The sequence below is a fragment of the Phascolarctos cinereus genome, unplaced genomic scaffold (assembly GCF_003287225.1).
Source record: "Phascolarctos cinereus isolate Bilbo 61053 unplaced genomic scaffold, phaCin_HiC Scaffold_4;HRSCAF=312, whole genome shotgun sequence".
NCBI lineage: Eukaryota > Metazoa > Chordata > Mammalia > Diprotodontia > Phascolarctidae > Phascolarctos > Phascolarctos cinereus.
The window spans coordinates 174,337,301-174,350,927 of record NW_027555847.1 but is presented as its reverse complement, the minus strand read 5'-3'; the positions used below and the strand labels follow the sequence as shown (position 1 = coordinate 174,350,927).

The following is a 13,627-nucleotide window of genomic DNA, read 5'->3' as shown; positions in this document are numbered from 1 at the left end:
CTTTTCAGTGAAGGAAGGGGGAGAAGGGAGGAAGAGAAGATGCATCTTCATGAAAATAATATGAAATTTAATATAAAAAATAAAGTTGAGGAGACCTTGGACTTAGTAAGCAGATATGGTGATCAAGGAATGAGGAAGAACCAAAGATGATTTTGAAGTTTTAAATCGTTAAGAGTGACTGAGTAAATGAATGTAACGTGGACAGAAGTCAAGAATTCAAAAGTGTTTGGGTTTAGGTAGGGGGAAATGATTGCAGGTTTATATACATTTGAGTCTGAAGCAATGATAGAACATACTGTCAAGCAACCTGGAAAGGGAAGCTGCAGTGGCTAAGCTGTTTAGGACCCTTTTTCTGATGTGGCAAGATGGGGAATACACAATGAGGCAAGAAGGCTGTTGTTGTTTGTCCAATGACATCAGGAAGGTGATATCTTGACTTGCAATTGAATTGGATTTAAGTGAGGCAGAGCTGTGCAAAGTCATCGGCTTCACTCTCTCCTATAGGGCCATCAGAGTTGAGTGGCAAAATAAAGGTCTGGACCACTGGCGATGGCCGCAGATGCAGAGGGAGACCTTAGCCTTTTAAAGCTAAGGTCTTTCCCAGGTCTCAGTTTGTCTGAAGCAACATCCATTCAATGATTAAAAGCTAGGTAAGAATTTGGACTAAAGATGGCCTAGTTTGCCTCCTCAAAAGAGGGCTAAGATAGGAATGAGCAGTGGCTTTTAAGGGTATAAAAAGTACTCTTCAACTTGTGGCAAAAGAGAGTGAAATAGATGAGAAAAACATAGGATTTAGAGGTGGAAGGGACCTGAAAGATAATCCAGGGGTGGAGAACCTGTGGCCTCAAGGCCACATGTGGCCTTCTAGATCATCAACTACTGTCCTTTGACTGAATCCAAACTTCACAGAACAAATCCCCTTAAAAGGATTTGTTCTGTAAAACTTGGACTCAGTCAAAAGGCCTCACCCGAGGACCTAGAAGGCCACATGTGACCTTGAGCCCATAGGTTCCCCACTCCTGCTAGTCCAAGCCTGTCACTATCACACACACACACTGCTTAATCTCTTCCCCCTGTATGATGGAAAAGGAAAAGGAGGCCGAGGGGAGTTAAGTTACTTGGCCAAAATTAAATAGGTAATAAGTAGCTGAGCCAGTGTTTGAACCCAAGTCCTCAGACACGAAATCCATTGCTTGTCACCATAACATAGCTGCCTCTGTGCATGACATCGACTTTTTTCTTCTGAGTAATAAGGGGGTAACCCCTTTACGTGTGCCACCAAAAGTTTCAGGATTGATACATCCTCCCCTGGCTAGGTGTCACAGGAGATAGAAAAATGGACTTGGAGTCAGGAAGACCTGAGTTCAAATTCAAACTCAGACACATGCTTTGTGGCTCTGGACAAATGATTTAACCTCTTATCTGACTCAAAATGAGTATAATAATAGTACCTACCTTGCAGGGTTATTGTGAGGATAAAATAATATTTGTAAAAATACTTGGTGTGCCTGGCATATAGTAGGCACCTGATAAACTTCCTTCCCCTACCTGCATGGGGATGATAATTCGCTTTTAGTGTTTTTAGATTTGCAATGCACTTGACAATGACAGATTTTCTAGTGTTTGGGGGTTAATAAATTAATGAAGTCCTGGAGAAGATAGGAAATGTATGTGGAAATACATTTTGCAGAGTCTTTCGGTTTCTGTTTTCCTTCAAGAGACTTATAGTGTTGCATTTTTCTGGGCATGGGGCAGAAAAGAGAGATCCATCTGTTCTCTATTTGGGGCTTTCCTTTGGAGTAACTGGGATACAGGTATGCAGACTAAGGGGAAATGGGAACTAAAATCCTGGAGAATTGTTGGGCTCACATGGAAACTTGGGAGAAACAGTGGATGGGAAGTACAGTGGAAGTGGAACAGATCAGATCAGATTTGGGACTCACTAGGCTATGAACCATAGCGATAGTGAGATGCATCCAACTTCAACACGCCCCACTTTTCCTCAGAGAAGTTGCCAAGGAAATTTCAGTGGGTTCTAAAATCATGCCAATGATTTCCTTACTTTATCCCTTCTGCTGAGAGAAAAGAGATTTGATCTTGCACATCATCAATTCTATTCTATAATTTGAATTTTTCTTAAGTTTGCTGTTACCATTTGAATTATCATAACGTTTCAATAAACAACACCAAAACACTGTTATTAAGAGACAATTGGTGTGTGTGGCACATTTCAAGTCATTACCCTAGATCTATTCTAGATGAAAACGGAGGGCCAGCTAGAGAAAAGCATGTTGACACGACTGGAGGTCATAGGGAATAGGTTGCTCAGTTGTGGATACAGTGCCATCTGGTGACCAAAGGACATACTAAATCCCAAGGGATATGTACCTAGTACTCCATCACCCATGCGCACATCATCTATCAGGTATACATTATCTTATTTGGTCCTCACCACTCTTAGGTAGGTGCTGTTATCTCCATTTTACAAATAAGGAAACAAAGGTATAGACGTACTTTAGATACAGACCAGAGAATAATAGTTACAGATACCAGCCAACCAGACAGAATGTAAATTCTAAGGGCAGATTATTTCATTTCTCTTTTGTATTCCCAGGTTTTAGCACTGTACTGGCACATTAAAAGCACTTCATAAATGTTTGTGCATTGATTGGGGGAGCTGTACGGTGAGGGGAGAGTAAGGCATGAGTTACTAAACGGGATGTTGTTGAGTGGCTTTCAATTAGTCTGTAATATTTAAAAAGAGGTATATTTAAGGTGATGCCAGAGTGAAAACTGATGTCTTTTTTAAGAGTGATTAGTCCTTTTATTTCTGGGGAATCCATAGCAGTTTTGTGGCTAACTGTACTGGGAATGAGGTCTTAGGTGCAGGACTGCTCTTTTCTATTCACTTTGAGTTTGAATACCCTACAACTTTTCTACAAATGATTCTGAGAACAGGGGCAATTCTGTTTTTATTGGGTAAAATGGACACTTTGGACCCAGCCAATTTGTCTTTGTCAGTCTTTCTAATGCACATTTGGCTGCTGGATCTGCTAACTAGCAAATGCCCATGCTTTATCAGACTGAGGTTTCTCTGTTACTGTCAAGGTGTTATGAAGCTGGGAAAGGAAGCTATGTTGTTTCCAAGGGGAATTGTCTTAAAGGTAGCTGTAGACACAAGGATTAGATATCAGGAGCAGTGTAAGCTGGAGGTTTGGATTTTTAAATTAATCAACCTAGAGGTAATAATTGAGTTGGGAAAGCAGAAATTCCCTAATGAATAGTGTAGAAAGTGAAGTTGACTGAGGACTGAACTTTGGGTGATAATCCTATTTCAGGGACAAGAAGAAGCACTAGAAAAGGGGACAAATTAAAGGTATGAATTCAGTATTGGCATAGTGCTGAGACAAGAGCAAATTTCAAGGGAGTTTCCAATAGTGATTACAAAAAAATTCACTGGATTTTGCACCATTAAGGTGCAGGCAGAATTTTAAGTATATAGTAAAATGAATTAATAAGATATGAGGAAATAAGAGGAAATGTATACAGCCCAATCAATTGAAAAGTTTGGTAATAAAAGTGAAGATAAATAAGGCAGTAGCTTATATTTAAAAGAGAAAGGGAGGAAATAGTTAATAAAATACATGAAGATGTTAGAAAGCATACACATACTTTATAAATGCTTGCTGGATTGAACTGAATACTGAAGTAACAAGGTCTCTGAGCACATGGGAAGGAAATGATTTAAGAGCACAAATGGGGGTAATGTTGACCCTGAAAAACAGGGGAAACACTTCTTCCTTTAACAACAGAAGGAGGAAATGGATAGTAGGTATAGAGAACTTTGACTTTCAGTAGCAATTCTGCTACACAGGAACAAGACAGAAAAAGCACAAATACCAGTTAAAAATGCTAGATCATGGGGCAGCTAGGTGGCGCAGTAGATAGAACACTTGCCCTGGAGTCAGGGGGACCCAAGTTCAAATACGGCCTCAGACACTTGCTAGCTGTGTGACCCGGGGCAAGTCACTTAACCCCATTGCCTAGCAAAAAACAAAACGAAACAAAAATGCTAGATCGTGGATTGTCATGATAGGTCAAGAACATGAGGAAGCCTAGGGTTGTAGGGGTAGGAACTGAAATGAGTGACCAGTGACTCTTTGTACAAGTATAGAAAAGGGTTTTTTAATTCATCTTTTATTGGTTACTAGATAATGTGTTCCTTAATAGCTCCATAAAAGAGGAGGTAACAAGAGGTCAAACCTGTCACTCAAAAGGTTTTGTTTTTGTTCAGTTTTGTTCCTTTCATTTCTACCCATAATTCAAAGTTGTTTGCCTGCTGCCACCAATTTATGTTATTAAAGTCAAGTATGGTAATTAACAAAAACATTGAACATAACATTTCCCAGCTTCTAAATACAAACTTCCTATCTAGAAGAATTCATATACAAACATTAAATTATTCCCCTAGAGTCGCTAAGTAGCTCAGTGGATAGAATCCAGGCCTGGAGTCAGAAGATGCATCTTCCCGAGTTCAAATCTAGCCTCAGATAATTACTGTGTGACCCTGGACAAGTCACTTAACGCTATTTACCTGTTTCTTCATCTGTAAAATGAGATGGAGGAAATGGCAACCCATTTCAGTATCTTTTCCAAGAAAACTCCAAATAGGGTCAAGAAGAGTCAGACAACTGAAAAACGACTGAACTACAAAATTATTCCCTATGAGAATCTCTTACAAGTTTCTATTCTAAAGCTGTTGTGTGGTATATGAAAAGAACATTGTGTCGGCATCAAAAGCACCTGGGTTTGAACCCTGGCTCTTATTCTGGCAAGCTGCAACCTCTTTATTGTCTTCTAAAATGAGATTAATATTTAGAATCTATGAAAGGAATCCTTAAAATTCTGGTGTGAACATCAGCAATATATGATCTCTCTTCCCCTAATAAGTTTTACTGATAGGAAATTGAGGGCAAGGTGACACAGTAGTGGAAATGCAGTAATTACAACAAAAGTTCTAATTCCAAACCAGTGATCTTTCCACACTACATTCTTTCAATGTTACTGCCATTCTTTCAGTTAAAAACAAGCTATAAATATAGCTCACATTACCCATAGACCACATAATAAAAATCGAGAACCTACCCTTTCCCAAAGTTAATGGGAGGGAAAACAGCATTAAAAAAATTAGGAAATACTAAAAAAAAAGAAATCTCCCAAGATGAGCCTACCTGTAATGCTGTCTTTTTTTATGTTGTATTCCCATATCTTCAGTACACCCACTGTGATCGCACTATTATTCCTCACAACACTTAGTATTGGGGGAATTACTACCAAATATACTTCTATGGGATGCATTTTAAAATTTTGCAATTGCTGAATTTAAGTTAACCCAGACAACATAACTAAAAACGGTAGCAGTTGAAATTTCATTTGTAGACTAATTTTTTTCAGGCATAGAATTAAGAAAACAGGCAAAAGAACATGATTATCATACAAAGCAGTTCTGTCGGACAAGACCTTAGAAGTAAGAACAAGAAGTTTTAATGAAGGAAGTCCAGGGAAATATTAGTATGGAGGCTTCACTGAACAGAAGCAGAAGAAAATTTCACTTTTATAAGAAGCATTTGAAACAATCTGGACTGCAAATAAAAAATAAAGGGAGACTAAAAAAAGGATGGTACGGTAGTCCAAACAGATTTTATTTAAATTGTCTACGTATCACCATATCATCCAATGGTAATGTGCTTTAAAAAATGCCATATTTGGGGCAGCTAAGTGGCACAGTAGAGCGAGCACCGGCTCAGGAGGACCTGAGTTCAAATCCAGCCTCAGACACATAACACTTAACTAGCTGTGTGACCTTGGGCAAGTCACTTAACCCCATTGCCTAGCCCAAAAAAACCCCAAAAACAAAAAAAAAATGCCATAACTGAAAACAAAGGTATTAACATAGTAAAATAAGCAACATCCTGCCTAGAACTAAATATACTTTTTAAATGCTTCAAGTATTCCAGATTATGGGGATAATTATTTTCTTCATCTTGAAAAACAGCATCAAAGGTGGATACACTGCCTTGCCCCTGGAAAGACCTATGATCCCTTAAAAAAGGACACCCGGTGCTTAGGAAAAAAACATAATAATCAGAAGGACAAAGGTGTTATAGTCACAGTAGTTTACCCACCCTATAATGTAATACCTATATGTGGTTTGATGTCAAAGGACAATGCAGATCATTCCAAATGAAGACAAAACTATTTGTTAGGCTTGCTCTAGGCCCAATTTAACTTGGATCAGAAACTTAATCTTGGTTATTAGAAAACTATCTAGCTATTTACCTTTTATGGCATTTACAACTCAACAAAATTTAACTCTTCCCTTTGGTGACTGTATATCTACATTGAAATTCTAAGCATCAAAAAGCCTAAAGCCCAAGTGAGTTTCTTCTGTGCCATGTTTGGATTCTACTCATGCAAAATTTGGAGTAATGCCTTTTACCTAAAGTTTTAGTTGTAGAGATTACAAAAAAGAGCTGATAGCTATGAGAAAGGAAAAAGAACAAATCTAAGAAATATCTTGCTGCCATTTACAGGTCTGACCACTGTATATACTTCTTCAGTTCATAGTTTTTCTTTTGCTTTTGCACAGAGTAAAGGGAAAGTACTATTTGGTCTCTACTGTAAAAACCCTGAAGTTTCATAGATTAGCACATTACCTGGTAAAAGAGTACATATTGAGGTACATATGAGGTCTACTGATTAAATCACTGATATCTCCCGATGGAACAGTACAGAAAAAGCTGCACACTGAAATGACTTATTATTATTTCCAACTTCCTGGCATGCTGTTTTACGCTTTGCAAGCTTCAGTCAGATAAGCCAGTCAAAAGCCTTGCATGTGGTATGCAAGCATAACTAAAACACGCAAATTTGTTATTTCTTGGTACAACAGAACTTAGAAGAGCCATTCTAATAAAACTGCTTAGAAGGTGCTTCTAAGCCCAATAAGCAGTACAAAAATAAACAAATTAAAAATGTACAGAAGCATGGACATTTGCAGTCATGATATGGTACAATGAAAGTGATTATAAACAAACAGACAAATCCTTCAAAAGGGAAGATGACAATATTTTATTGTTATTACAAAGGCAATTTTTTACTTGTCATATGAATAGCCGCAAGAGCAGACTAAGCGTAATCCTCACACAAGCATCATGTTAGGCACAGTAGGTAGCTATAAATCACATGGGAAAAGAATTTTAACTGTGGATCCCCAAAATTCCCACTTAAAGAGATTATTCCTTGACTTTGCTTTTAAAATACTGTAACCAACCCCTTTATCCTCCCCACTGAAAAATAAATTCAAAGTCACAGAAAATCTTAAAAGATTTCTGTTGTTGTTTTTGTTTTTTTAACAGGAACTAACAGTTTCAAGTCTACTAGAAACAAAGAGGGAGTAGACATTTGGCAATTCATTATCAATGAATATCTGATAATACACTATGTGTACAAGTATTCAGTACTCATCCATAAAAATAAAGGCTGTCTGTGACCCACAGCCAATCTTGTTTTTACCAAATACAATATACGTAAGGAAAAAATAATTCTCTAACAATGAAATTCTCATAATTCCTATTTAATGTGCACATATATATAACAGGGGAGAAATTTGATTACTCAAGAAATTCACAAGCTATAACTCCAATACAAATGTATTCCCTTTCATGGGTAACAGAAAAGGAGGTAGTGAGAACCTATGGCCAGCAGTATTTGAAACAAAACAGCTTTTTCATCTACCAGTGACAAAGCTAACAATAGTTGAGAAAATTAAAGCTAAACATGGGCAGAGGGAAAATACTCCTATTCCATGTCTGCTGTCTCCAAACCTGACAGTTCAATGTTAGCAGGCACACGTGGCCAGTGCTGGATGACCAGAAAAACACAGGTGGCACTCACATAGGTCTCTCAGTCTGGCATCTTCAGCTTAATGAAAGAAAATAAAACAAACACCCCTGCCCAAAAAAAACCCAAATGGTTCTATTATCCTTATAGGGTATCATAAAAGAGGCTTTAATTCCTCAGTTTTGTTCAACTCCTAAGTGCACTAATAACTCTTTAGCATACTGATGTTTCAAGGAAGTATAGGATTAGAGGTGTGTGAAATTTAACATAGGGAAGACTCAGTGAGTTCTATGAGACTGAAAAGTAACACAATATCTTAGAACCAAAACTCCATCAATATTTGGCCAACCTGAATTCAAATTGAAATTACTCTGAAAATCTGTTGGAAAATAATTTTGGGTAATGGTTACTATTCATTGAAATATATAAGGAATACAAAATGCAACTCACACATTTTCTGAATTGCTTAGAACTGAACAGACTAACGTGTTACTACCATGGTGTGGCTTCTGTAAGAAAATAATTATCACTATCAGATATCAACTGCTAGGTTTCACTTAAAAATTAGCAGATAAAAATCTAAGCCAAGATTTCTAGAGTATGAAAAAAAATACCAAATACCACCCCTGAATTATCACTATCTACCTTACATATGTCTGTGAGAGGATTAATGACAGTTTGCACTGGTATTGTCTGCCCATGCTGAATATAAGATTAGCCAATGTGATCAGAACTATAGTGTTGTAACCAGAGCTATTTTAAAAGTCAGTTTTAAAAGTTGCCACATACTAAAGAGACTGACAACTGCATTTAAAACCATGATCACTAAATGACCCTACCAAAAGCAGTAGAGTCACCATCCAAGTAGCCATGTTCAATGGGAAGACTTTGCCACTGAGAAAAGTTGCTGGAGTGCTCTTTTGTGGAGTAGTCGCCAAAAATCTTGTATGAAGTGATGCCAGCCAAATAACCAGTGCTCCTGTAGATCACCAGTGGAAGAGCTAATTCCTCAAAAGTTCATTCAGGATGTTAGGGTTACTATACTTTTTTGAAGCAAACCTCATTTCGTTTCAAGTATGACCCAAATATCTGGAAGTACTCCACTTGAGGGGCTACTGCCAATAACAGCTCACTTCATATGATCTTTAATGTCCCACATGAACAGTTCTCATAGCATTATAGCATTTACCAGTAGACAAAAATTAGTTTCATGTTACAGTGAACAACCTGGGCTCTCGAAGGAACATTTATAATATTCCTGCATTTAATCATCATATACATTATCAAGACTTTCAGTTCAAGATAAAGGAAACATACATGGGCTTGAGATCACTATACCATCTATCATTTGATAATGTCTTATTTCATGGCAATATACTCAATCCAACTCTTTCAAGTTGCAATTTATATAACATTTCCATTCTTACGGCTGGATAAGTCCTTTTTCAAATTAAAATAAGTAAGCATGCCATTTTTTGTTTCTCCACTGAAATAAATAAATATTTAAGGCAGCAATTATTTAGAAAACTTCATTATATCAATGAACTTATAACTAGCAATAGCACTATATTCCAAAAACTAAACAAATGCACTCTTTTCCTTTGCATTCTTCACCCAAATTCGGTGCATCAATTAAAAAATTATGCAAAATGATCTAACATGAAAAGTTGATGAAGCATATTATTTAACATAAAAAGATGCAATCTCTGAGGAACTTTCAAGGAAAATTATTTATCTAATACTTCTATATTCAAGACATATAAAAAGAAATGTTTAGGTTATATCCTAAACACACAGGCAACTGCCCTACTGCTTTGCCACTTGACCATTAATACGTAAGCAGACTGCAGACATGAGAATGATAGCTCAGCATTTAAAGAAGGCTAAAAGGCAATCTACCAAATTTCTACATGCTGCCAAATCACTTCAAAATCTAAATCCCCAAGGGCAAAATATCAGCTAGACTCAAAGGGGACTGGCTTTAAAATTTACCACTTCTAAGTTGGAATGTTTTCATGTGAAACACATTCCAGCCAATTATCCAAGTTCAAATAATTTTTGTAGAATAATTAATTTAATAACTCAAGTATGAAAATTCTACTAAAAAACTTTTTAAAAATTGATTTTGAATATAACTGTTAACTATAAGCATATCCTCCATGGTTAATGTCATTCTCTGTAACAGTCTTGGCATCAAGCAGTTATTGAAAGTATAAACACTTTGAGAGCAAACATCTGGTTAAAAAATTTATTCAAAAATGGAAAATAATCTTTGGATAGAATTTCACTGATTCTTTAACTTTAGACTTTTTGAAATCCAAGAAAAGCTAGTGTTTTGCTCTTGTTCATTTGTCAATACAAAAGCTTATAAATTTCAATTAAAGCTCTCAGATTTCCCAGAAATAAAAGCCCAGAGATTTGCAGACATAATAAAATTTATTTAAATTTCATGCATGTAATCATATGAAACTGAAGGACAATAATTTTGCTGTCCATACAATGTTGCCTTCTAAGTTAAATGAATGGGAGGTTCCACAGTTACAAAGAAACAAAACGGGTTAAAATGTTTTAAGTTTTAAATTTTTTGAACGGAAATACAGTCTTTGACTGTTGCTTTTTCATTTCTCAGGGATGCTACAGGGAAGGGATTCTCCATTATTTAAATACGATTACATAGTATCTTATATTAGGGGAAAGTAACAATCTAAAAAAGTCAACTCTTCAATAAATGGTCAACACTAAAAATTAAATTAGGGGCTTCTAGTAATACTTTGCAAGTTTTCTTTCCCATTTTTCATTCACCTTAAATTTGCTTTTAAGTCATAGTTATGGTAGATTGTTAACCTTCAACCTAAGTAGAACTACAATGCTGACAGATGGCTCAATCAAAAATTTAATTTCAGTTTTAGATTGAAGAAAACTCAGCTTTCTTGTTCAAATTGCTTAGATCACAAATTTAAACTGTGCTTGATTCTACTTATCTCACTCCAAATATCAGTATGTGCAAATTCTTATGATCATAAATATTTGGTAATTGATTTTCTCAATTCATATTTAGCTTTAAACAGCAACGATTATCCAGCCTTCAAAGTTACCAACACAGAGAGTAAACTGAGTAACTTGTGAAAACTGGCATTTTTCACTGATGCAGTTTTCAAACTCAATGCAGCTTCTATAAATATTAATAGAGGTGCTTCATGCCAGATCTTGCAAGTTTTCTTTTTTGTGAATTCCACTGATTTAATTGGTTACTAGATATTTACAGAGGGGAAGAATTTCATTATGTTTTACTTATAAAACCACAGAATGCTGTTTGTCATTTCAAAACAATGTGTTTAAGAAATCAAGCAAACAAACCTAAATATTAACTTTGGCAGAAAATGAAACTGACATAAAGCTAATAAAGCAGTGTCATGCTTGAACAAACATATTTTAGTTTTATGAATGCACTAACCACCAAAAGGGACAAAACTAATTTTTTTCCTTTAATAACAACCTTGAACATTGTAAATGCCTCATTTAAAACAGTGGGTGGGTGGGAGGGGTAGTTTAGAAAAGTCCAAGTAATAAAATGTATTCAATTACTTGGAAAGTTAAAAAGCTAATGCAACAGTGTTACATCCAGATAAAAAACAGTATTCAAAAGCAATTCAAATACCGAAAAGGATTTCAAATTGAACATTTTATTAACATGGTAGTTGTCTTTGTAACATGTGCACACACACTCGCACACTCTGAATGATCTGCCTGGAAAAAAGATGTCTAAATATGCCTAAGGGGAAAATTAAAAATAAAAAATTCCTTTAGGTTTTCATTATTGAAGGCAATTACGTCCACATCACTTACAAAGCTATTGCCAAATCTGTCCAAGGAAGCAGAATTTGGGAGGAGAAAAAGAACTTTGGGGAAATTCAACAGTGGCATAGCAGAGCTCTCAATATGAGAAAGCTGACATAATGTGGACTTTTGCTGTGAAATTTGTCTTTGCAAAATATGGGGAGAAGTTTATCAATGGGCAGAAAATAAGAGAAGGCGGTGTGAAGTAGGCTTTTGCAGAGTCAATTTTCCTCACAGTATTGTGCGGGGTCATCAAGAAAAATGCTTAGTCCTTCTCTGGAACCAGTTTCAGAACTTTTCCAATTGCAATGGTCTTCCCTAAAAGACAACAACGACAAAATAAAAATAAAAAACCACTTTTCATTAACAGTCTTGACAAATTACAAAATCATTCTGATCTCCTGAGGTCCCATTTTCAATACATAAATCATCTTTAAAAAATTTAAGTCCAAAGGAATAACTTTTATTAGGCAGTATTTTACTCGTTATCATATGGACTACAGTATAATAAACAACCGTGAATGTCAGAATTTATAATGGAAAAATTCAAAAGGCTTACTGACATCTTAAGTCAACAGGAGAATTTCCAAATGGAAAGTTTTAGATAACATATATAAGTGGTTAAACACAAAAGGTAGACACAGAAGGTGTAATCTCTATCACTAGAACTTTATAATATAAAATAAGCGTAACTGTTTAGGACAAAGAAACAGTTATTATTGATGTATATAACACAGAGGGAACATATATAGATTAATGGGGATTACCACCCCTTTTCTTCTGAGAATTTGGTGGAATATCTAAACTAAAAAACAAAACAAAACAGATGACAATAACCAATATGAATTTCTAGATGAAAATGCTACTGAATCAAGTTAGGCTTAAAAGTATCTAACACAATCTAATCTTTTTTTCGTCTTCATTTATGTCTGCCTATCCTGACTACAACCAAGTGGACAAGGAGAATGTTTTTAACATTACACTACAATGCATTTCTTTCTCCCTACTCAGAACCACCTCACTTCAGGGCAGAACCTCATCACCTCTCACCCAGCCTAATAGCTTTCCCTGCCTCTCAAATCTTTTCCTCCACTCTGTGCCATCTTCCTAAACAGCCAAAATGATTTTCCTTAGGCGTAGTTCTGATCATCCTTACTCAATTAACTCCAGCCCCTTCCTACTGACTCTAGGATAAAATATATACACATTCCTGTTTAGTTTTTGAAGCCCCTCACGATGTAGCCGCAACCTACCTTTCCAGTCACATTACACAGTACTATCCTGTCATTTCTCACACACCTGTGTCTCCCACCTCTGTTCTTTCTCCCTACCTTTTCTTTAAAACTCAACTCAAGCTCCACATCCCACATCAAACTTCCCCTGAATCTCCCAGTGTTCTTCCTTCTCAGACTGCTTTGTCTTTCTTTATTCTAGACGCACTTGTCTAACAACAGAATGTAAGCTCCTTGGAGGCTGAGACAGTTCCATGTCTACCTTTCTATCCTTAGTACCTGGCATATTATCTGGCATACAAGTGCTTAATAAATGTTTGTTGATAAACTGATGAATGTCTTTAAGATTATTTTTACAAAGAATTATAAAGTAACAATGGTAAAGAGAAATATGTACTAAATGCTCTTGAGAAATAGAGGGTATGGAGTTTTAAAATAAAAGTATATCCTATCTTATCTCCCCCATCAACCCTGTATAAATATCTAACTCCAATAAAGTGAGTTTTCTCAAAAGTAGCATTAATTTCATGACTCCTCAGTCAAGTTTCTCATGAAGTTTCAATATCACCCATTTCAGAACCAAAAATCAACAAATGAGGGTGAAATACATTTGGTTAGATAATGAAAAGAGTTAATTAATTCAAAATTTGGTACTA

At 36.0% G+C, this 13,627-nt stretch overlaps 1 protein-coding gene across 2 annotated transcripts in view; it reads right to left on the bottom strand.

Annotated features, from left to right (window-relative positions):
- Positions 1-10,319: 10,319 nt before the first annotated feature.
- Positions 10,320-13,627, bottom strand: part of GSPT1 (G1 to S phase transition 1) — a 44,436-nt gene continuing 41,128 nt past the window's right edge. For both annotated transcript variants that reach the window (XM_020978373.2, XM_020978374.2), the window contains exon 15: positions 10,320-12,057. In XM_020978373.2, coding sequence (XP_020834032.1) covers positions 12,005-12,057 — 53 coding nt within the window. In that variant the 3' untranslated portion in view covers positions 10,320-12,004. The remainder of the gene's footprint in view (positions 12,058-13,627) is intronic.